General features: G+C 40.4%; 1 protein-coding gene across 1 annotated transcript in view; it reads right to left on the bottom strand.

Annotated features, from left to right (window-relative positions):
• CECR2 (CECR2 histone acetyl-lysine reader) overlaps positions 1-25,574 on the bottom strand; it is a 187,633-nt gene that overhangs the window by 35,080 nt on the left and 126,979 nt on the right. The window contains exons 5-7 of the mRNA XM_080658754.1: positions 24,980-25,084; positions 22,362-22,411; positions 21,444-21,604 (exon numbers count right to left, since the gene is read on the bottom strand). Coding sequence (XP_080514880.1) covers positions 21,444-21,604; positions 22,362-22,411; positions 24,980-25,084 — 316 coding nt within the window. The remainder of the gene's footprint in view (positions 1-21,443; positions 21,605-22,361; positions 22,412-24,979; positions 25,085-25,574) is intronic.

Below are 25,574 nucleotides of genomic sequence, written 5' to 3' on the forward strand. Positions count from 1 at the left end.
TGTTACTTACCAAAAAACTCTAAAACCATCAGCTGATTTCTCATCAGAAACTCTATAGACCATAAGGGAATGGCATGAAATATTCAAGGTAATTAAAAGCAAGGATCTGAAATGAAGATTATTATACTCAGAAATGCTATCATTCAAAACAGCTGGTGAAATAAAGAGCTTCCGAGACAAAAAAGCTAAAGGAGTTTATCACCACTAAACCAGCACTGCAAGAAATGCAAAAGGAACAGCTGTAACAAGGAGAAGAAATAGAAACACAGGCATAAAGAATTAAAGTGGCAATAAATAAGTACCTATCAATAGTAACATTAAATACTGCAATCTAAAGACATAGGGTAGGTGAATGGATGAAAAAAACACACATGACCCATTTATATGCTGACTATAAGAGACCTACCTCAGAATAAAAGACTCACACAGGATGAGAGTGAAGGCATGGTAAAAAGTTTTTCCATGTAAATAGACATGAAAAAAAAAAACCCAACAAAAGCTGGGGTAGTAATAGTCATAAGTGACAAAATAAGACTTAAAAATGAAGGCCATCACAAGAGACTATAAAGGTCACTACATAATACTTAAGGGACCAATTGAATAAGAAGATATAATCCTGGTAAACATATATGCACCCAATACAGGAGCACCTAAATATCGAAAAAAAAAAAAAAATCTAGAGGGCTTTAAGGAAGAGGTCAACAGCAATACAGATATAGTAGGGGACCTTAACACCCCACTGACATCACTGAATAGATCTTCTAGACAAAATAATAACAGGAAAACAAGAGACTCTAAATGATGATGTAAATGACATTTATAGGACATTTCACCCCAAAGCTACAGAATATAAATCAAGTGAACATGGGTCATTCTCAAAGATAGACCACACGTTAAGACACAAATCAAGTCACTCAAGAAGATTGAAATCATATCAAGCATTTTCTTAGATCACAATGGAATTAAATTAGAAATCAACGACAGCAAAAACATTCCCAAACATTCAAACACATGGAGGCTAAATAGCATGCTATTAAACAATGAATAGGTTACCAACAAGGTCAAGAAAGACAAAAAACTTCATGGAAATAAATGAAAGTGAATATACAACAACCCAAAATTTATGGGACACAGTGAAAGCAGTTCTGAGAGGAAGTTCATAGCATTAGAGGCATAACTCAAAAAATTAAATTATTTAACCCCACAATTTAAAGAATTAGAAAGAGAACAAAAAGAAAAGACCAGAATAAGTAGAACGAAGGAAATAATAAAGATTAGAGCAGAATAAGTGACATAGAGACAAAAAACAAAAACAAAAACAAAAACAAAATCAATGAAAACAAGAGCTCTTTCTGAAAATATAAACAAGATTGATGAACCATGAACCATACTAATCAAGAAACAAAGAGGACCCAAATAAATAAAATTAGAAATGAAAGCAGTGAGGTAAAAACTGACCCCAGAGAAATACAAAGAATTGTAAGAAAATACTGTGAACATGCCACAAGGTGGACAATGTGGAGAAATTGACAAATTACTGAAAAATATAATCTATAGAATCTTCCAAAATTCAATCAGGAAGAATAAAAAAAAAACAGAATAGGCCAATAACAATTGATGAAGTAGAAGCAATAATAATAATCCTATCTAATAAAAGAGTAATATGCAAATTAACGATCACTCTGCTACACCCATAAGCCACACCCACCAACCAATCAGGAGTGAATAGGCAAATAAACCCAACCAAGATGGCTACGGCCACAGAGAGCAGGAGGGAGTCTTGGGTTTCCCCGGCAATGGAGGAAGCCAAGATTTCCACCTGCCCTTGCCGACCTAGGCCTCCACTCAAGGCTACAAAGTTTCAATGATAGAAGATATATAAACCCAAACAGAAATGGCGGCAGCCACAGAGCGGGAAAGAGCAGGAGGATAGGGTTGCCCCTGGAGATGGAGGAAGCCAAGCTTTCTGCACACCCTGGCCAGCCCAGGTCTTGCTTAAGGCTACAAAGTTTCAATTTGAGAAGATACATAAATCCCATAGAAATGGCTGCCACCACGGAGCAAGCAGAAGGCTTGGCTCCGCTCCAGGCTACGAAGATTCAATTGTAGAAGATAAATAAATCCTAGATACCAGGGCCTCCGCTTGGGTCGCCAGGGGGTGTTGCCAGCCTGCAAACCACCACAGGCCCCTTGCCCAGGCCGCCTCATGCCCCAACGGAACCCTCACCCTGATCCGGGACACCCTTCAGGGCAAACCAGCTGGCCCCCACCCATGCACCAGGCCTCTATCCTATCTAATAAAAGAGTAATATGCAGATTGACCATCACTCCAACACACAAGATGGCTGCCTCCATGTGGTCAAAGATCCTGCCCCCATGTGGACACAAGATAGCCCCCACAAGCTGGCCAGCAAGGGAGGGCAGTTGGGAGGGACCAGGCCTGCAAGAGAGGGCAGTTGGGTGGGGGAGTCAGGCCTGCAAGGGAGGGCAGGTGGGGGTGATCAAGCCTGCAGGGCAGGGCAGTTTGGGGCGATCAAGCCTGCAGGGGAGGGTAGTTAGGGGTGACCAGGCCTGCAGGGGAGGGCAGTTAGGGGCAAACAGGCTGGCAGGGGAGCAGTTGGGAGCTAGCAGTCCTGGATTATGAGAGGGATCCGAGGTTGGAGAGGGTGCAGGCTGGGCTGAGGGACACCCCCCTCCCCTGTGCACAAATTTTGTGCACCGGGCCTCTAATAATAATAATTAAAACCTCCCATCAAACAAAAACCCTGGTCTGGATGGTTTCTCATAGGAGTTTTACCAAACATTGAAAGAATTAACATGTATACTCCTCAAACTATTCCAAAAAGTCCAAGGAACACTTCCAAACTCTTTTTATGAGGCCAGCATTATCCTAATTCCAAAACCACATACACTACAAAGAAAGAGGATTACAGGCCAATATCCCTGATGAACATAGATGCTAAAATCCTCAACAAAATATTAGCAAATCACATCCAGCAATCTATTAAAAAGACCATACACCATGACCAAGTGGGGTTTATTCCAGGGATGCAAGCCTGGTACAATATCATAAATCAATAAATGTGATACATCACATAAACAAAGACAACAATCACATGAGCATATCAATAGATGCAGAAAAAGTATTCAACAAAACCCAACACCCAGTTTTGATAAAAACTCTCCGAAAAAAAATGGGAATAGCACGATTATATCAACATAATAAAGGCAACATATGACAAACTTATAGCAAACATTATACTAAATGGGCAAAAACTAAAATCTTTTCCCCTAAGAACAAGAACAAGACAGGGATGTCTATGTTCACCACTCTTATTCAACACGGTACTGGAAGTCCTAGTCACAGTGATCAGAAAAGAGGAAAACATAAAAGGCATCCAAATTGGAAAGGAGGAAGTAAAACTGTCATTATTTGTAGATGACAGAATTCTGTACATAGAAAACCCTAAAGACTCCATCAAAAAATTACTAGATTTAATAAAATGAATTTGGCAGTATAGCAGGATACAAATTAAGACCCAGAATCTATGGCATTTTTATACACCAATAATAAATTCTCAGAAAGAGAAACTAAATAAATAATTCCATTTACCACTGCAACAGAAAAAAATTGGGAAACTTACAAATAAAATTAACCAAGTAGGTAAAAGGCTGGTACTTGGGAAACTGCAGGACGTGGAAAAAGAGATAGAGGAAGACAAACAAGTGGAAGAAAATACTGTGTTCATTGACTGGTAGAATTAACATCATTAAAATTTCCATACTACATAAAGCAATGTACAGATTCAATGCAATCTACACTAATAAAAGAGTAACATGCAAATTGACCATCACTCCACTACACCCACCAGCCAATCAGAGTGAGTATGCAAATTAAATCAACCAAGATGGCGGTGGCCCCGGAGCTAGGGTGAGCTGGAGGCTTGGGTTGCCCCCGGCGATGGAGTAAGCCCAGCTTCTTGCCCACTCTGGCCGGCCCTGGCCTCCGCTCAAGGCTAAAAAGTTTCAATTATAGAAAATAAATAAATCCCAGATACCAGGGCCTCCGCTTGGGTCGCCAGGGGGCGTGACTGGCCTGCAAACCACCACAGGCCCCTCGCCCAGGCCGCCCCATGCCCCAAGGGAACCCCCACCCTGATCCAGGACACCCTTAAGGGAAAACCAGCGGCCCCCACCTGTGCACCAGGCCTCTATCTTATCTAATAAAAGAGTAATATGCAGATTGACCATCACTCCAATACACAAATGACTGCCCCCATGTGGACACAAGATGGCCAGCAGGGGAGGGCAGTTGGGAGGGATCAGGCCTGCAAGGGAGGGCAGTTGTGGGCGATCAAGCCTGCAGGAGAGGGTAGTTAGGGGTGATCAGGCTGGCAGGCAGAAGTGGTTAGGGGCAATCAGGAAGGCAGGCAGGTGAGCAGTTGGGAGCCAGCAGTCCTGGATTGTAAGAGGGATGTCCCAGATTGGAGAGGGTGCAAGGCTGGACTAAGGGATACACACCCTGTGCACGAATTTCGTGCACTGGGTCTCTAGTGTATATATATAAATGCTCAACACAATTCAGTCTTAACATTGGTCACTGCACAATTACAAGTTTATGGGGGTTTTTATAATGGTAACTTTTAAGATCCCCATGACATTAATGTGTTTGGTGTTTTCTGGTTTTGTTTTATTTTGTTTGTTTTTAAGATTTCTCATTTAAGTGAGATCATACACCATTTGTCTTTCTCTGTCTCCTTTATTTCACTTAGCCTAATATTCTCAGAGTCCATCCATGTCATCACATATGGCAAAATTTCTTTTTTTAATGCTGAATTATATGTGTGGGTGCCCATGTGCGCATGCACGTGCTACATTTTCTTGATCCATTCATCTATTGATGAACACTTACACTTCCATATCTTGGCTCTTGTAAATAATGCTGCACTGAATATGGGGGTGCAGGTATCTTTTTGATGAGTGTTTTTGTTTACTTGATTACCAGAAATGGGATTGTTGTATGCTATGGCAGTTCTATTTTTAATTTTTTAAGGAACCTCCATACTGTTTTCCATAGTGGCTGCACCAATTTATATTCCACCAATAGTGCAAAAGGGTTCCCTTTTTTCCACATCCTCTCCAACATGTGCAACTTGTCTTTTTAATAAAAGCCATTTTGTCCAATGTGAAGTAATATCTCACTGTGGTTTTCTTTGTTTTGGGGGAGTTATTCTATAAGTTTCAGGATACAGTATTGTTTATCTAACTTACGAAGTGTTCCCCTCAATAAATCTAGTACCCACCCTTCACCATACTAAGTTATTATAATACCAGAGGCCCGGTGCATGAAATTCGTGCATAGGTAGGGTCCCTAGGCCTGGTCAGCGATCAGGGCCAATCAGGACCTTCTGGCTGCCAGCTGGGGCCTCCTCCCCTGGCTGCTGGCCAGGGCCTCCCTTCGTTCCATGCTGCCCCCTGTTGGTCAGCGCACATCATAGCAAGCGATCGAACTTCCGGTCAAATTCCCAAGGGGACAGTTTGCATATTAGGCTTTTATATATATAGATTACTAGAGGCCGGGTGCACCGGTGGGGTCCCTCGGCATGGCCTGCAGGGATCGGGCCGAAATTGGCAATCCCTGTCACTCCTGCCTGCCGCTCCTGCTCATCTTGGCCATGCTGTGCCTGCCACTGCCATTCGGTAGGCTCGCTGCCACTTGTCTCCGTGAGCCCATCCTAGGTTGATACTGGTGCACCCATGACTGAAAAGTGGCTGTGGGCTCGCACCCAGGCAGTCCCAATGCCGGTTCCGATCCCATTCCTGGTCCAGATGGGTGAGGGGCACACAGGGGGAGTGTTTGTGGGCAAGGCTCACGCCACCAAAGCTGCACTTGCCAGCTGTGAGCCCATAACTGGCACCCATTAGTCAGCTGAGCAGCATGGTCTCACTGTGAGAGCTCACTGACCACCAGGGGTCAGCTCCTGCATTGAGCATCTGCCCCCTGGTGGTTAATGCACATCATAGCGAATGGTCGCTTAGGCTTTTATATATATAGATTGACTGTATTTATTAATGTATCTAAAATAACTAAGTAGACATACTGTATGATTCTGTGTTTGTGAAATATCCAGAGTAAGTAAATCCATAGAGGTGCAGAGCACATTGGCGGTTGTCAGGGGCTGGGGTAGTATAGAATAGAGAGTGGCTGCTTAATGGATACAGGGTTTTCCTTTGGGGTGCTAACAGTGTTTTGCAACTTAATATAGGTGGTGGCTGCATAACACTGTGAGTGTATTAAACATCACTGAATTGTATACCTTTATTTTATGTGGATTTCACTTTAGTAAAAAATAGAGTGTACATATTTTTTCAAATGATGTAGAGCCCCTGATTTAGCAGTAATCATTTACATCTATAATTTTCCCAAGTTTTGTTTTTTTTTAAGTTAGCACCCAATCCATTTATTTATTTATTTTTATTGATTTCAGAGAGAAAGGGAGAGGGAAAGAGATAGAAACATCAATGATGAGAAACATTGATCAGCTGTCTCCTGCATGCCCCCTGCTGGGGATCAAGCCCACAATGTGGGCATGTGCCCTTGACTGGAATCGAAACTGGGACCCTTCAGTCCACAGGCTGATGTAACAGGTTAGGGCTCTTTTTTTTTTTTTTCTTCAAAATACGGTAAAGACTCAACCATACTCACAATGGCCAGGGAATGTTCCTATGTTTTAAAATTCCTGCTTCATTGTTGCCAAAATATCTTAAACTGTATATAGTTGATTTTTAATATCTCACCTTAGAAATCTACATATTCTGTCAGGCCTGTGTGACTTTGGTCCCATGCACCAAGAAGTCACAGGTTTGATTCCCAGTCAGGGCATATGGGAATTGATCTCCAGTATGAGGGAGTATACAGGAACAACCAATTGATTTTTCTCTCTCTCCCTTTCTGCTCCTGTCTGTAAAGTCAATAAAAACATAAAATAAAAAGTTAAATAAAAGTTAAACTTATTTTAAAAAATCTTCAATTCTAACCTTTTTGTACTTTAACAATTTACTTTTATACTTTTAACAGGGTTCTCACACTGGAGAAAGTAAAAAGTACCTAAAAAGTAAATCATTTTACAACATATAATAGTAGTTGGATTTCCCAGTTTATTTGGGAAGTTCTATGTCCAAAATAATATCCATCCCTGTACAAAAAAACTTGTGAGACTGCATGTGGAAAACTATAGAAGACATAGTAGTCTCACAATTAAGAAATCATCACTGTTAGTTTGTTTTCTGTTTTTGGTACTTTTATTTTTATTTATTTTTAATCCTTATTGTTAAAAGTATTACATATGTCCCTTTTTCCCCCCATTGTCCTCTCACACTCTGCCCCCACACCACACCCCAGACCTTCACCACCCCTATTGTCTGTGTCCATATGTTATGGATATATGCATATGAGTTCATTGGATGATCTCTTGCCCCCTTACCCTCACTCTTCCCTGCCTTCCCGCTGAGGTTTGACAGTCTGCTCAATGCTTCTGTGTCTCTGGGTCTATATTTCTTCATCAGTTTATGTTGTTCATTAGATTCCACAGAATCACTGTTTATATGTCTTTGCTTAAGGTCCCTTCTCAACGCATTTATTACAGAACTGGAATTATCTTACCTAATAATAGACAATCATGTAAACTGATTGTACCTCCGCTACGCCCACCAGCCAATCAGGAGTGATATGCAAATTAACCCAACGAAGTTGACGATTAATTTGCATACACAGGTGACAACACAGGCGTTTCGCCTCACCCCGTCTCTAAGGGCTCTGGGCAGCATGGGAAGGCGGGACCAGAGCAGAAAGAGGTGGCTCCCGGGCTGGGCTGCAGTGGGAAGGCGGTGCCGGCAGCCAGGGAAAGGAAGGCCCATTCTAGCACAAATCTTCGTGCATCGGGCATTTAGTAGTAAATATTAATCTGTGACCTGTGTTTTTCCTAACATTGAAAGGAATGTGTTTCATCAAATAATCCTCAGAAATAATTTATTTATTTATTTGTTTGTTTGTTTACTAGAGGCCTGGTGCACGCAATTTGTGCACGGGGAGGGGGGGACTCTCAGCCCGACCTGCACCCTCTCCAAACTGGGAGCCCTCAGGGGATGTCCTACTGACCGCATCGGCCCACTCACTGCAGTCTGGCCTCCCTCTACAGGAGGCGACCGGGCTGATCAGGGGAAGGCAGCGGCCCCATCACCCCGCTGCTGCTGCCACTGACAGCCGCTACAGTCACCAAGGTGTTTTCATCAACACAAACTCCAGTCCCTTCACCACAAAAAAATGATGTTCTTTAGGCATTTTCAAGATCTCTTTCATAGGATATGACATTTCTTTCTTTCTTTTTTTTTTTATCTTTGCATGAGGATATTTTTCCATTGGTTTTTAGAGAGTGTAGAAGAGAAAGGGAAAGATGGAGAGAACATCAATGTGAGATGGACACTTCAATTGGTTGCCTACTGCATGAGCCCTGACCTGGGCCCCATTCAGGGAGGAGCCTTCAATCTAGGTACATGCCCTTGATCAGAATCAAACCCGGATCCTGCGGTCGGCAGGCTGAGGCTCTTTCCACTGAGGCAAACCGGCTAGGGCAGGATATGACATTTCTTAGCTCATCCAGCAGCGGACCTTCAGTTTTTCTTCCAGGAATGAGGTGGAAAAACCCTAGATCACCTTATTGGATTCTTATTACCCAAGTTACCAAGAACACTGAAAGTGGCGTACGGGGAACTTAGCCAATGAGCGTGTTTCCGTTGCAGCTCATGTGCAGAGGAGGGACTGCCGGGATGCTGTGGCTGGCAGGCCCAGTTCTCTGTGGGCCTACACCATCCGTGGCTTGCCTCACCACGCATGCAGTCCCCTCCTGCTCACCTGCATACACAGCCTCCTCCTGAGCGTTCATGACGTTACAGTGTCCCAGACAATTTGCATATTACATCTTTTTAGAGAGAGATTTATTGTTAATCCTCACCAAAGCATATTTTTCCATTGATTTTTTAAAATTTGTTTCTTTTTAAAATCTTTATTGTTGAGTTCTTTGGTTGATCTTTTCTCCCCTTCCCCTGTTTTCCCTTTAAGATTCCACAATCTGTTCTATGCTTCTATGTCTCTGGATCTATTTTGTTCACCATTTTATTTTGTTCATTACATTCCACATACGAGTGAAATCATGTAATACCTGTCTTTCTCTAACTGGCATATTTCACTTAGCATAATACTCTCCAGGTCCCTCCACACTGTCTCAAAATATAAGAGATCCTTCTTTTTTACTGCTGCAAAGTATTCCATGTTGTAAATGTGCCACAGCTTTTAATCCACTTACCTACTGATACAACACTTGCGCTGTTTCCAGATCTTAGCTATTGTAAATTGTGCTGCTATGAAGATAGGGGTACATACATTATTTCTGATTGGTGTTTTGGGTTTCATAGGATATATTCCTAGAAGTGGGATCACTGGGTCAAATGGGAGTTCCATTTTTAAAATTTTGAGGAAACTCCATACTGTTTTCCACAGTGGCTGCACCAGTCTGCATTCCCACCAGCAGTGTACTACAGTTCCCTTTTCTTTACATCCTCACCAGCGCTTGTCATTTGTTGATTTATTTTTTTAATATATTTTTATTGAGAGGCAGGGAGAGGGAGAGATAGAAACATCAATGATGAGAATCATTGATCAGCTGCCTCCTGCACGCCCCCCACTGGGGATCAAGACCGCAAGTGGGGCATGTGCCCTTGGCCAGAATTAAACCTTTCAGGCCCCAGGCCAACATTCGATCCACTGACCCAAACCAGCTAGGGCTCATTTGTTGATTTGTTAATGGTAGTCATTCTGACAGGTGTGAGGTGATACCTCATTGTTGTTTTAATTTGCATCTCTCTGATGATCAGTGACTTTGAGCATTTTTTCACATGTCTCTTGGCCTTCTGTATGTCCCCTTTGGAGAAGTGTCAATTTAGGTCCTTTTCCCATTTTTGATTGGATTGTCTTCCTTTTGTTAAGTTACATGAGTTCCTTATGTATTTTAGATATTAACCCTTTATTAGATGTATCATTGCCAAATATATTCTTCCATACCGTGGGCTCCCTTTTTATTTTGTTAATGGTTTCTTTTGCTGTGCAAAAGCTTTTTATTTTGATGTTGTCCTATTTATTTTTTCCTTAGTTTTCTTTGCTTTATGAGATGCATCTGTAAACATATGGCTACAAGAGATGTCTGAGAATTTGCTGCTTATAGTTTCTTCTAGGATTTCCATTGTTTCACAACTTACATTTAAATCATTTGTCCGCTTTTATTCTTGTGTATGGTATAATTTGGTGGTCTAGTTGCATTTTTTTTGCATGTATCTGTTCAATTTTCTCAATGCCATTTATTGAAGAGACTGTCTTGACTCCTTTGTCAAATATAAGTGAACATAATGAGTTCTCCTGTACTGTCCCATTGATCTATATGCCCATTCTTGTGCCAGGCGGTTTTGAGTATAGTGGCTTTGTAAGTATAACTTGACATCTGGTATTGGGATTCCTCAATGCTGTTCTTTCTCAAGATTGCTGATGCTATTCAGGGTCTTTATGATTCCATATAAATTTTGGAGTATTTGTTCTAGATCTGTGAAAAATGTCTTTGGTATTATAATAGGAACGAGAGGCCCGGTGCACGAAATTTGTGCACGGGGTGTGTGTCCCTCAGCCCAGCCTGCACCCTCTCCAATCTGGGACATCCCTCTCACAATCCAGGATTGCTGGCTCCCAACGGCTTGCCTGCCTGCCTTCCTGAATGCCCCTAACTGCTTCTGCCTGCCAGCCTGATCACCCCCAACTGCCCTTCCCTGCAGGCCCGGTCGACCCCAACTTCCCTCCTCTGCAGGCCTGGTCACCCCTAACTGCCCTATCCTGCAGGCTTGATCACCCACAACTGCCCTCCCTTGCAGGCCTGGTCCCCCCCAACTGCCCTCCTTTGCTGGCCATCTTGTGGTGGCCATCTTGTGTCCACATGGGGCCAGCCATCTTTGACCACATGGGCGTAGCCATCTTGTGTGTTGGAGTGATGGTCAATCTGCATATTACTCTTTTATTAGATAAGATAGAGGCCTGGTGCATGGGTGGGGGCCATCTGGTTTTCCCTGAAGGGGGTCCCATATCAGGGTGTGGGTTCCCTTGGGGTGTGGGGTGGCCTGGGCGAGGGGCCTATGGTGGTTTGCAGGCCGGCCACACCCCCTGGCGACCCAAGTGGAGGCCCTGGTATCTGGGATTTATTTATTTTTTATAATTGAAACTTTGTAGCCTTGAGCGGAGACCAGAGCCGGCCAGGGCAGGCGGGAAGCTTGGCTTCCTCCATCGCCAGGGGCAACCCAAGCCTCCTGTTCGCTCTAGCTCCATTGCGGCCGCCATCTTGGTTGGTTTAATTTGCATACTCACTGATTGGCTGATGGGTATAGCGGAGTGATGGTCAATTTGCATGTTATGCTTTTATTAATGTAGAAACACAAATATACTATATATACAAACATCAAAGTATTATGTTGTGTACCTGAAACTAAATATGCTATGTGTTAATTATACAAAAAAGTGAAGAAAAAAACAAGATTTAAAGAATTAAAAAACCCCAAACAACAACCATACAATAACTTAAAGGTCCCAGAATGCCCATTTTTGTTGAGGGAGCAAGTAAAAAAGTCAAGAACCTACACGGGCACTGGTTTGACTACCTTTGCCCACTGTGGCCCTTTCTTCTAGTGTTTTAACCCCTACCTGTATTTTTCCTCCCATCTGTTCTCTGGTCCCTTTTCCAGACGCTCCGTCACACTCAGCATTACCCTGTCACTTGAACCCCCTCTGCTTAGTTATGTACCTCTTTTCCTCACATTTCTCATGCCTCTTTCTCTTTCATCATGTGTTATAATTCAGCATTTCCCACTAAATTCCCAACGATATTATTTTTTAGAAACTGTAGCATATACATCTGAAAAAAACAATTCTGCTGTGTTCCAACAGTCTGTTTTAAAATTTCTGTGCTGATTTTCAACAGTATACTACCCTAAAGTAAAGCAAATGCTAATGAAAACATCACTAAAGGACAGGACTCACTTCCCGAAGATACTTTGGTAGTGCTCTATACTTTAGACATTTAATAGTCTAAACTTTACACACCGCGATAAATTTAATAAAATTAAAAAATTATTAACTTTAATATTTTAAAAACAAGTACAATTAATGGACAAAACCAAAACTGAATAGTGTAAAAAGTGGTCATTTGCAAATGGTGTGAAGGTTGTGCTTAAAGGGATTTTAAAAAAAGTATATTTTATTGATTTTTTACAGAGAGGAAGGGAGAGGGATAGAGAGTTAGAAACATCGATGAGAGAGAAACACCGATCAGCTGCCTCCTGCACACCCCCCACTGGGCATGTGCCCTTGACAGGAATCGAATCTGGGACCCTTCAATCTGCAGGCCGACCCTCTATCCACTGAGCCAAACCGGTTAGGGCAAAGGGATTTTAATGAGAAGCTAATTACAAGCACCACTTAGCAGTCCGCTGAAGAATTATAAGTAGAATCTCTGGTTAAGTGGTGCCCAGGACTCTCCTTCCAAGCTCCCTATTCCCAAGTGCAGGTTATCAGACTCCCTGGCAAACTTTGCCAACTTTAGTAGCACACTTGAGACTAGACCACAACAAGGAGTCCCTAGCAATGGCAATGTCCAGAGTTTCCTGACAAAAATACCTTCGTAGCACTAACCCTAGAATTCAGCGACAGTTTCCCATTGCTGATATTTTCTCAAGGAGTCAAAATTAATAAGACTTTTTAAGGCAGTAAGATTGGACTTCTGGGTGACCAATAGAGGTCATAAAGCCAGCCTGTAAGGCTTTAATGGCCTGAACAGTTTCCTGCTATTTAAACAGAATCACAAAACTCATGCCACAATTAAGCTTTCTCCAGTACATTTGGTACCATAATAGATATTCAGAATTGCTTATAGTACCATGGTTACTTGTATCTAAAACTAAAGGGCAAAATTAAAAAATGAAACAAAACAAAGCAACCCACTGCCAAGAAACACTAAAAGAAATTTTAGCATTTGAAGTTAAGATTTTGCTTGCAGTAATGTAGAAGCTATTAGTCTGTAATACCAAGCAATCTGAAATGTAAATGAAGACATTTGGGACTCAAAACAGGGCAGTGAACAGAAAATTGGAAAGAGAACTTGCAAGGAAGTTAAGGTAATAAAGACAGTGGAGAGGACCCAGGAAGGCAAAATGAGCTAGAAAACCATTTGAGAACTATGGCTAAGTCAGTCATAGAATTGCTGACTCAAAGCTAATTAAATGCTAGGCAATTTAACTCCTAGCAAGAACACATCTTTGAGCTAGGAAAATAAAACAAAGGGTGAAGGATAAACCCAAATATACTGAAGTACATAAAAACTTATAAATTTTCTTTTTCCCCTTTCAGGGCTCAAGGTAGAATATACTTAATGACAAGATCTCTGTAATATTCTATCATGTTGTCACACTTCAATTTTGGAGTCATGAAAACATTACTGGCAAGGCAGTAAGAAGCCCCCATACTGTAATAGGCCAGCCAAAGACAGGGTCTGAAGTAACCTACTGTCTCCTAAGGTACAAATTTCTATAACCACTGAACTGTTTAAATATTCCATGAAACATTATGCTAAAAGGGGAGATAAATGGTTAAAAAGTAGACAGAACATGAGAAGTGGCCAACCCTTAGTCTAACTTGAGAGACAGATTAGCAGACAAAGGAGAAAAACCTTAGGGGAAAGAAATGAGTGAACTGATGGTGGTCTTGGAGATGTGGGCAGAATGAGAAGTGTGTAAGGAGACATCGCTCTTTGGACATTTGCACTGCTTCCTCCTTATTCCTATAGTCCTCCTTCCTTTTCACTATTTGATCTCCTTTGTCAAATATATCTTTACCTGGGATTGAGGTTTCTTAGGCCTCATTCTATTCCCACCTACCAATTTTTAAATCTCAGTAAATAAAAACATCAATTTTGTCCCTTCCTACAAGTGTGATGCTAGATAAAGTCATTTAACTACTCTAAACCATATTACAAAATGAAAATACCAAAACATAGTTGTCTCCTGAATGCTGCTTGGAAAACCCTTTCATTAAACATAGTTGTTGTGCCAAACACTCTCTCTTCATCAAACATTCTGCCTTAACTTGCACTTGATGTTCACCTGTCTTCAGAGACAGAGAAGCATTTAATATAAACTCCTAACAATTTTCTGCCCCCTCAATAGTTTGTCTCTTTAACTTAGGATAGATGGGAGCAGCTCTACTCCATGGTGAGACCTGTCTTGAAGGTATTTTGTCTTCTCAGAGTCAGCTACATCCATTTTTCTTATTCACGTCCATGCTGTATCTCTAATTAAAAAATCCCCCAAACAGGAACCTGTCATAAGCTCTTCTCAACCCTGCTTACTTTTATTTTTTTATGATCTTTGTTTTCATCATCATGTCTCAAAACAAATAAATGATAATAAGAATTAATATTTTACAAACTACTCAATCTCTTGCAACTTGACTCTCATACCTACCTCTAATGAAACTTCGCCTCAGGGTTTTTTCATCTTCTCTTTCTAAACATACAGCAGGGAGCCTACTCCATTTTCCTGCTGGAAGTATTTCGCAGTAGCTGATTTCTCACCTTCCAGTTCTTCCTTACAAAATTGTTCATCATAGTGTGACCAGAGAGGTATCTTCTCAAAACAAAGATCTAATGAGATAACAAACCTTCCTACTGCCTGACCATTGAAGATATAAGCATGATAGGGGACTCTAAAATCTGACTGTTCCAACATTTGCTCCCACTGTATATTACAACATATCTTACATGCCAGACACATCCAAATATACACTGTTCTTTGGCCATATTACATACTATCCTGCCTCTGTACTTTTGTTTATATTACTCCTCCACCCCCACTGTCCATATTAAAATATTAGGCACCTAAAAGTTGCAGGAGAAACAATTCTGCCTGCCCCAATGCTCCCTTCTTTGCCCAGCATTGATTCTTCCAACTTTGTATTCATAAATTTCTATTACACACATATCTATTACTGTAGCATTTTAATTCTCATCTACATTAAATATGGATGTGCTTATCCCAGGAAATTATTAAGACCCAAGAGTCTGACCTCACGTCTTATTTCTTAAGCCCTTCTCTTTCTAGAAATGTATCCTATGCATAAGAATATCCCAGTCCTGGCCAGTGTGGCTCAGTTGGTTGGAGCACCATCCTGTACACCAGAAAGTGGTGGGTTTGATTCCTGGTCAGGGCGCATGCCTGGATTGTGGGTTTGATCTGATTAATGTTTCTCTCTCACATCGATGTTTCTCTCTTTCTTTCTCCCGTCCCCTCTCTAAAATATCAATAAAATATACTTTTTAAAAAATCAAGAATGCTCCATAAAAGTTTGAAATTTTAAAAAATGATATAAAGGTAAATGAAGAGTTCAGAATAGAAGGGAATATAAGATGGTACAATCCTCGTGAACACTTAAAATTCCTTCTCTCCACTCTCACATACACTCACTCCTGCTTGATGGACTTTATGGACAGGTGGTCAGACACCCACCTAAGTTGTAACTCTGCCTTTGTGTGCTGTGGACGCTTTCCCTAAGGCTGGAGTGAAGAAAAGATAGATTTGGGTGTTCTCAGCTACTGCTGCTGCTGCCAGTAGAAGAGTGGCCTTTAAGGCACACAAGATGGATTTACTATGATGAGAACGAATGGTAGTCAGTAAAAAAGACCATTCAACTCCAAAAGATACCAAACCAGTTTATTCTCTTAAAACAACAACAAAAACCCAGATATCAAGTGCCTCCTTTGTCAATGTTTATCATGGGCAAGAAACTCCCTTAACTGTTTAAACATTTAAAAAAGTGTTTTCTTTCAAATTAAGATGAGAAAGTCATGTTTTATCATCTTTAGCTGGCAGGACTGGCTCTGAAGAGGGCATTATGCACAGCTGAGGGCAGACCGCCCCTTTGAGGCAGCAGCTCAGTGGTAGTACTGAGAAGCAGCTGTGTGGGCTTGGAACCACAGGAATAAGACAGTGTGAGGAAAAGACTTGGACTAGGAATCAAGAGAGCTTGTTGAGAAAATGAGAACTTGGAGAAAACTGAAGAGGCTTGAGAGTGACTGCTACAGGGAATTTCAAAGGAGTTTTGAGAACTCTGAAGCGAGGTGATTATTCTGAAAGCCAACGTAAGTTGGAATTTCTGTGGGATGAGCCCCACAGTGTCACTGTTATATTAGTAAGAGGTGATAAGCCAGGGCCTTACTAAAGCTAAAACCAGTAATTTCATTATCAGTATTATCCAGGTTTGCTTTTAGCACCACTTAATCGAAAATCTTGAGACCTGAAGCATTAACAAGGCAAAAGAACAAAGGAGAGAATAAACTCAGTGACAGTAAGGGGTGGTTTATACAACTTAAACACAATGCAAACAGTGGCAGCAGATTTAATGAGATGGAAGCTTTTCTGTTAGGAGAATGGCTATGTCGCCTCAGTAAGTGCAATCCCAACTGCCAACAGAAATTACCCTTAGCAGTTGCCTTAACTATGCCTATGAGCAACTCCTTTATAAGCTTCAAGACCTTGATAGGAAGAACTCTTGAACTTTATATACAGGTAAAAACCTACCATGGAACTCTGTTTCAAAGGGACTGTGCTAGTTTACCATGATAGTAGCAACAGAGGCCAATGCCAGTTTGATGCCAAATTAGATAAAAGACACTAACAAGAAAAATTATATTCTTGATACAGAGACGGTGAACTGTTTTTTTCTGCAAACTATTTTTTTAAACCCTTACCAAAGATATGTTTGATTTGAGAGAGAGGGAAACAGTGAAACACTTATCAGTTGCTTCTTATACACACCTCAACAGGGGATCGAAACCACAACCTAGGTATAATGCCTTGACTGGGAATCGAACCCACACTTTTTGGTATACAGGACAACGCTCCAGCCAACTGAGTAACCTGATCAGGGCTCCCTACATATTTTGCTATCATCTTTTGTGTGCATTATATATACCCTTAGTCAATTTATTTGTTAAAGACCTAATGTTCATAAGTCGTCTAAATATCACTGTCTATAACATTAGAAAAAATACTTCCCACCTGCTTTATCTCTCTTCTGATGTGCATTTATTTGCTTAAGAAATGTGGATTTAGTTTTCTACCAAAATTTCCCATCAGTTATCCATCACCATAAACAATGAAAGAGACCAAGATCCTATTGATTGTTAAGTACTATGCTAGCTATCTACACTACAGGTCCTTTTGTTTTATTTCCACAAAAACTTCTGTAAAGTTATATAACTATATTTTACTAATAAGAAATTTGAAACTCAGAGATATCAAGTAATTTATCCAAAGGGATATCTAGCAGAGTGCAGCACCATAATTCAAAGAAGTTTAAATGAAATGCTTATGACTTCCACTATTCTACAATAATCCTTTGTCCACTGCCCGACTTGTTCCCTGTACCTCCTTTACACACTATCCTATATAATAAAAGCCTAATATGCTAAGTGTCTGACCATTCTTTCGACTGTTCTACCAGTCTCTATGACGTGCACTGACCACCAGGGGGCAGAAACTTCGACTGGTAGGTTAGCTTGCTGCTGGGGTCCGGATGATTGGGAATGAGTGAGACGGGCCAGACACGCCCTGGAGCCCTCCCTGGCCCCAATCGTATACCAGTTGGGGTCCCTCAGCCTGGCCTGTGCCCTCTTGTAATCTGGGAACCCTTGGGGGATGTTGGAGAGCCGGTTTTGGCCCAATCCCCGCAGGCCAGGCTGAGGGATTCCACCAGTGCACAAACCTGTGCACCGGGCCTCTAGTATTTTAATAATGAATGATGTCTATTTGTGAGCATCATATTCTGTTTTACTGATATATGTTTCAATTTCACATTTGAATCATAAGCATTTTTTATTATAATAATAAGTCCCTTTTGGCCAATACAATTAGTGGTAGTTTAACATAGTTGATCAAAGCAAGGAATTTAAAAAATGTATGTACTGCAAGCACTTAATGTATAAATGTATTGCCATTCACCAATCAGTTGATCCAGGGCCCCATCAAGAAGGGTTTTCTATGATTCTTTCATATAACCCCTTAAACCTTTATCTGTTCTTCCAGTTATTGATTTATTTTTTAAGTGAAATGTGATGGACACTTGCAATCCAAATATAGAAACCTTACCCTAATTTGACACTCAACTTTTTAGAAGCAACTCATCTTGAATGATTTAATAGAACTTAATAGACATTTTTATGCTCATTTTATTGGTTTCCTAATATTTAATAGCATAAATTCAATAAAAAGTGCAATGGAAAAAACAGTGTGGTAAAAATATTGCAATTAACCATTGATGAACATGTAACTCAACTGCTGAATGCCAAAGTTGAGCAAAGATTGTGAAGAGCTGATACATCTGTACTGCCTGGAGTAAATCATTTATGACAGCTGGTCTAGTAAATCAAGGCTCCTTGAGAATGCTTCTAATGTGCTGATTTATGTGATAATACATGGCAGGGCAGGACATACCCATGTTCCTGCCTTACAATATTTACATTCACGTGTTACTTTGAAGAAATGTTTACTATGCCAGGATTTGGCTAAGGATACAATAAATCTCAGTTTATATTGGTGAATGCTGACATGTAAAATTACTCTTTCCTTTCTGAAATAAAGAGATCTTAACATATTTACATGAAACTTTAAAAAATATCCTATCTACTATTCATTTTGTAGTTTCCCCCCCCTACTGCTATATATAACTATAATTAGGTTCACAACAAAATTGGTTTTGTTGCTACTGTAAGTGGGTTTATTTTCAGTGGTTTTTAAACTTTACTATGCATAAGAATTACCTCTAATAATTCTGATGGGGATTGGGAATGGTACACTGGCAGGTATCTGAGCTTTTTATAAGCATGCCAGGTGACTGTGATGCAAGAAGTCTAGTTACCCAGCATTATCAGTAAGTTCTAATTAACAGACTTTATAAGTAGATTTATATTCATCCAGGCAAGACATTTAAAGATTTTTGTCTCTTACCCTTCTTTTTGTTATATCATACTATACAAGACATATAAGAAGACAATATTACAAATTTAGGCTTAAACCTGATGGTTTACAATGTGTTATTTTTTTGATGAAGAGATATTTGTGTGTTGGTATTAAATATAACATTTATATTACTGAATGAAGAGAGTGAGGTTTGATTAATTTTATCAGGAACAGGGATCTAAAATATTTACATTTGAATAAATAGAGTACCTACACATTTCCTTCTCCATTTTTGAAATGTTTGGAGATTATCCTCCCAAAAATCTTAGGTTGAATATTGCAGTAAAAACGCAGAAATTATAAAAGCTAATTAGGTATATGACTTATAGATGATTTAATGTACCACCATTAGCCATTATCAATAAAGTCACATTCAAGGTGATACAGAGTTATAAAACTGTCACTGCATTATAGCTATTTTAAGGAAATTAAGACTATGTATTTCAATTCCTGAAACAATTGTCAGAGTGAGTTGCAGATCACAAAAACCAAGTGTAATGATAGTATATGGAATTAGGTATATTGACGGTGAAATGCATATTCTTTTGTTTACCCATAAGATTGCAAAGCTTGAGAAACTATTAGTTCCTGCTACTAGCAAAAGGCAACTTTATGGAATTTTCTCCAGATCATCAACCTGCTTCAGGGTTAGAAATAGCATTAAATTCACAACAAATTAAGTAATATACTTGTCATTTTGTACTTTCCTGGAGATATTGCAGCAATCTATAGATATAAAACCCTAATATGCAAACAGACCGAACGGTGGAACAACAGAACAACCGGTTGCTATGATGTGTGCTGACCACTAGGGGGCGCACACGGAACATGGTGGGCATCGGCAGCAGGTGAGCGGGGGTGCCAGACCAAGGCGGGGCGCCGGTCGCTGTCATCAGGGGGAGCCTCTGGTGGTAACTGAACATTTTGCTCCCATGCGCCGTGGACCTGCCCAGTGCTTGCACCCGCTGCCGGCATTGGCCTCAATTGCTTGGCACCATCAGCAGATGCCAAGCAGTGGCTGCCAGCCCTGATCACCCCTCAGGGCTTTTCCACCTCCCCCTGCTCCTGAAGGGCGATTGGGGCCAGCAGCAACCTCTCACACCCGCTGCCGCCGCTTGCAACCACTGCCAGTGCCTGCCCCGCTTGCACCCACAGCTGCTGCCAGCACCTGGCACCGGTCCTGACTGCTTGGTGCCACCAGCAGGTGCAAGTGGCAGCTTTTGGCCCTGATCGCCCCTGAGGGCTTCTCCACCTCCCCCTGCTGCCACTTGCACCCGCTGCTGGCGCTGTCAGTGCGTGGGAGTGAAGCGGCGGGAGTGCGGAGGATGGGCTGAGACCTACCCCTGTGCCACTGCAGCCTCGTGGCCCACAGTTCCTTTCAAGATGCACGAATTCGTGCACTGGGCCCTAGTAATTTATAAATATTTTTATATTTTATTGGCAGGTTGCCAAATTTTTTCTGCCTTCTATTAACATGTATTAGAGAATTATGGCAATGAAACAAGCAAAGTAAATTATTACTGACCACCCACTATGGAAAGACATTACATTAGGTGCTGTTGGGGTTGAAATGATGAGTAGGACATAGTCCCTAATCTAAAGAAGCTTAAATTCACAATGGAATTAAGTAAGGGAAGAATTAACATGTTAGGGAGGACAATCCTAAGACTAGGAGCAATGGACAGCTCAAGGAAATAATGACTTTTAAGTGGAGTTTTTGGGAGGCAAGTATTTGAATGGATAGGGAAGTAGAGGGGAAAAGATGTTTGCAAAAGTCACAAATTAGGATGCATATACATGAAAACATAGGCTGTATGGTTTATGAAACTACAACTTGCCCTGAAGTTGGAGAAGAGGGCATACAGCTCAGATGGAGCTGGGAAAAAGAGCTGGCATTGGACATACAAAGACAAATACTTGTTAGAGCTTGCTGCTTAGTAGAAAAGAGACAGACAATAAGCTGATGATGGGAAAAAAATGCATACATATAGTTATGCACAGGGTGATATGAGACACACCCGAGGGTTCAGGGAATGTTTCCTGATTGTGAAAAGCCACTCTAAGTAATGAGGTAAGGGGTGGGGATGGAGGACTTCTTGGATAAGGAGAATTAAATTATGTGGCCCACAGTCAAGGCCCATGAGTGACATGAGGTCCCATTATAATACTGTAGGAGAAAGGATAAAGGTCCAGGAGACAATGGAATGTATTAAAAGCTCTAATGAATAATCCTTAAACAATGAAGCTTTATACCTAATCCAGAGGGGAGGAATACTCCCGTTGCGTACCTTCTGGGCAATCATGTTGCAGATCTCAGGTAGGAAATCCTCGCTGAGGAGCTTATAGAGCTGCCTTTCTCGAAGGGAGGTCCTCTCTCGAAAACTCTCAGTGACCTGTCTCCATTCTTCTTCTGTTTGGCACAGGAGCCACCAAGTGCCTTGACCTGGCCCTTGGGACCCCAAAAAAGAAAGGGATGGATTCATTAAATAAATCCTCTTTTCCTACTTACTCTCAATTTTGTTTTTACTCTGGCTCATGAACAAAAGCAGGGAATCAGCAAAAAAGACCTATTCCTTTTTAATTTGAAGGTTGATAATGTATACTTTTGATTTTCCTGTTACTATCACAGTTTACAGCTAAAAGTGAATATTGACCAAAAGCAATATAAATATAACTTTTATGACCTTCATAGGGTAGATGTGAATATAGTAGAAATGCTTAAATGTACATTTTTTTATGCAAATAGTTTTGACTTGACCTTTTGTAGTCTTCCCCAGTTCACAGACATTAAGATACTACTATTAAATTTATATTCTCCTCCAAATTATGCAATTTGGATTACAAAATTGAAATCTCAATAGGAAACCAGTATACTCTCTTATGTAATAAAGCATTTTACATTAAAAAGATTGCTTGCTCTTTCAGAAGTTGCTCATTCATCTAAAAGTTTGGGTAGATATTATACTGAGGCAAGGTAATAGGGCAAAAGTGAAAAGAACTACTCCTGATATAAAGTTATCCTTCAGGAGAGATGGGTACAGAATAAAGTACAAGGAAGAGAGAACTGAAGGGCAACAAGGCTAGTTAGATGGCACTGCAACAATCTTAACTGCGGTGTATGACTCTGGAAAATGAGAATCCCCATCATAATACAAATCAATTGCATTTACTTAATCCTTTCTAAAAACTCCAGCAGAGGTCATTACCATTTCTTGTCTGTGGCTCAGATACCATGGAATTTTTGTCCTGCTTCTCACTGAAAAAGAGATTAACAATTAAAACACAGACATGTTCAAAACTGTTATTTTCCCTATCAGGTAGATCCAACTAAATATGAGTGTGTGTGTGTATCAAGAGGGTAAGGTTATAAAAAATGACTACTGAAAAAATGAACACTAAGATGGAAATGTATTGGAATAGAGGGGAAAAACTGACATAGGAACCAATTGTTATGGTAACATCAATCACAGGAAAATATTAATTTTTTAACCCTATATTTAAATTTAGCTTCATATAAGGTAGAGGTTAAGAACACAGGTTAAGAACAAGGCTTGCCACTAACCATGACCTTGTAAAAGTTAATTAATGTTTCTATAAAATGGAGTTATTAATAATGCTGACCTTACAGGGATGATGGGCATTAAATTATAAAATACAAAAATGCTCAGCATGAGTGTTAAGGATTATAATTATTTGTGACCTGAGTCATACTAGACATATTGTTCCACAGAACTTTCTGTGAGAATGAAAATGTGCTATATTGTTGCTGTCAATCTGGTAGCCATGAGCCACATGTGGCCACTGAGCAGTTGAAATGTGCTGTGGTTGATGTGACTGAGGAACTGAATTTAAAATTTTACTTAATATAAAAATATTTAAATACAGAGTTATCAAGAATAAAATCACCATTAGAGGCACAAGTCTATGTATGCTTGATAAAAGATTCTAAACAGTAAAAACCTCAATATAATGGACTAATTTGGGTGAGGACTGTTCATTAAAGCCGAAAGTCCATTATATAAATAAAGTAGGTTTTCTGAATGTGTATGTTAAAAATTGACAAATTAGTTTAGTTTACCTGTTTTAACTAATGTAGACACATTTGTATAATTAAAATTAACTATGTATGAAAAGTTTAATTTCAGTTTTCTATATGTATTACTGTAATTTTAAATTTATACTGAAGCGCTGTATTGACCAGTCACTGTGAGTAAACAAATGCACATGGCTGGGGAGTGGCTTAGCGCATGTGGGAACATCTATGGTACAAGTAGAAACTGCTGCAGAAAGTCACACCAAGTGACAAAAGAACCAATTACCCGCGAGATGTGGTGTGACCACGTGCTATTCATTTGCTGAACATTGTTTATATGAAGTGACTCTTGGATTTCAATGTAGACTATAGTTGTAGATATGTAATACTTACTTATGTTGGCAAAATTACTAAAGTGTTTTTTAAAAATATGGCCTATTCGTGAAAATATGTTAAAAATAACAGTGAAACCCTGGCTCCGTGATTGAGTATGGACCTGTGAAACAGGAGGTCACAGTCCAATTCCAAACCAGGGCACAAGCCCAGATTTCGGGGTGTATTCCCAGTGAAGGGCATGTAGGACGCAGCCAATTGATGATTCTCTCTCATTGAAGTTTCTCTTTCTCCCCCTCTCCCTTCTTCTCTGTGAAATCAATTAAAAAAGCACACACACAAAAACCTAGTGAATTAACAACGACAAAAATAACCTGTAGCAAGTCTTGGTTAAAAGCATTTTAAAATTCACAAGGTGTTAATTTTCACATATGACATATGGATTGGAAATTTTGTCCATTAAATCCAAGTCCATTAAATTGAGGTGTACAAAATTGAGGGCTTACTGTATTCTTAACACTAAGGTACTTTAATTTCACTTATAGTGGAATGGAGATAGATATGAAGCAGCTTTTTGAATACTTAAGGAGATATAGATTGCTAACAAAATCCAGAAACAGATGTTGTGTGTACAGAACATAATTATAAGACATTTCTCAGAAACACTGTGGAAGGAAAGCTGCAATCTGTGGTCTAATTTCTGGAAAGTTAAGCAGAATAATGGTTCTTAAATGTAAAATAAAATCAAATTCTGATAATCTCCCTAATGGTAAAGAACTAACCCCTAAACTTAGCCTATCTAATAAAAGGGTAATATGCAAATTAACCATCACTCTGTCACAAAGATGGTGACGCCCACAGCCACAAGATGGCGGCACCCAGTCCCCTCAGCCTTGCCGGAGACAGGGGGGCCTGCCTGCAGCCTCCATAGCCGAGCGCAGGCTGGGAGAGGAGAAGGCGGGCCCGCTTCCCACGGAAGCAGCGCGGATCCCTCCGGCTGCCGCAGAAGCGGTGAGAGGCCTACTGCGCGTGATAGGCTACTAGTATAATAGTCTATTAAAATGCTGATTATTAATCAACACAATCACAGAATTAACTTGCTCCATGTTCCTATAAAAATGTGTGACACAACAAATTTTTAGAAGTGAATACATACTGAGTGAGCATGGTTTTTAATCTGTTACACTGTCACATTGTCTACTTCAAGTTAATCATCCTATTAGTATGTCCACTGTCCAATAAAACAATAGGCTTAGAGAGGGAATAGGTAACTTGCTAAAGGTCATGCAGCTAGGGCTTCCTGATTTTCTAGTACACACTTGTAATTTCATGAGGATTCTGATCCAGGTCTTCATAATCTAGGTCCCATGTCCTTCCCATGGCATGAGAAACAAGTGAAAATAGGTTCCTTTCAGCAAGAGGATCTATAACCGTCAAGGACTAACAAGAATGTCTTACCTCACTATAATCTCCTCCTGTAGTTTCTTCCGTTTGGGGGGTCTTCCTCTTCTTTTTCCTGTTTTCCCAAGAATGCCTGAGCCATTTTTCTGTCCTTCACTTTCCCTAAGAAACAGCATATTAAATAGAAATGTTTTGTCATAGTACTGATGTATTAAAAGTACAGCTTTCCTAGCCATGAGGCTACTGAAATGGATTAAATATAGCTATCATAGGGAAAGAGTAACTTCCTATCTTCCATTATTAGAATGTTGAACCAAGGAAAACTGACATTTTACAATATTAAAATCTGAGTAAGACCTAACACTTTCCTAATAGTGAGCAATGCTCCCAGCAATAAGAAAACCTACATAAAACAAGATGGTAGCATCATTACAGGATGCTATGTAAAGGATTCTTCCTCATTTAAGAGCAGTTAGTAAGGCTATGGTTCAGACATTGAGTACAAAAGAGGAAAACAATGGCAGTGAAATGATTGTACTGCTAAGAACCTGCTGTATAGAATAGTCTCTGATAAGGGAAGTGGTGCTCCTCAGAAACCTCACAGCAAAATAGTACCTTTCACCACTTGCTATTAGTGGCCACAGTTTACTTC

Source organism: Plecotus auritus (genome assembly GCF_963455305.1).
Source record: "Plecotus auritus genome assembly, chromosome: 3".
Lineage (NCBI taxonomy): Eukaryota > Metazoa > Chordata > Mammalia > Chiroptera > Vespertilionidae > Plecotus > Plecotus auritus.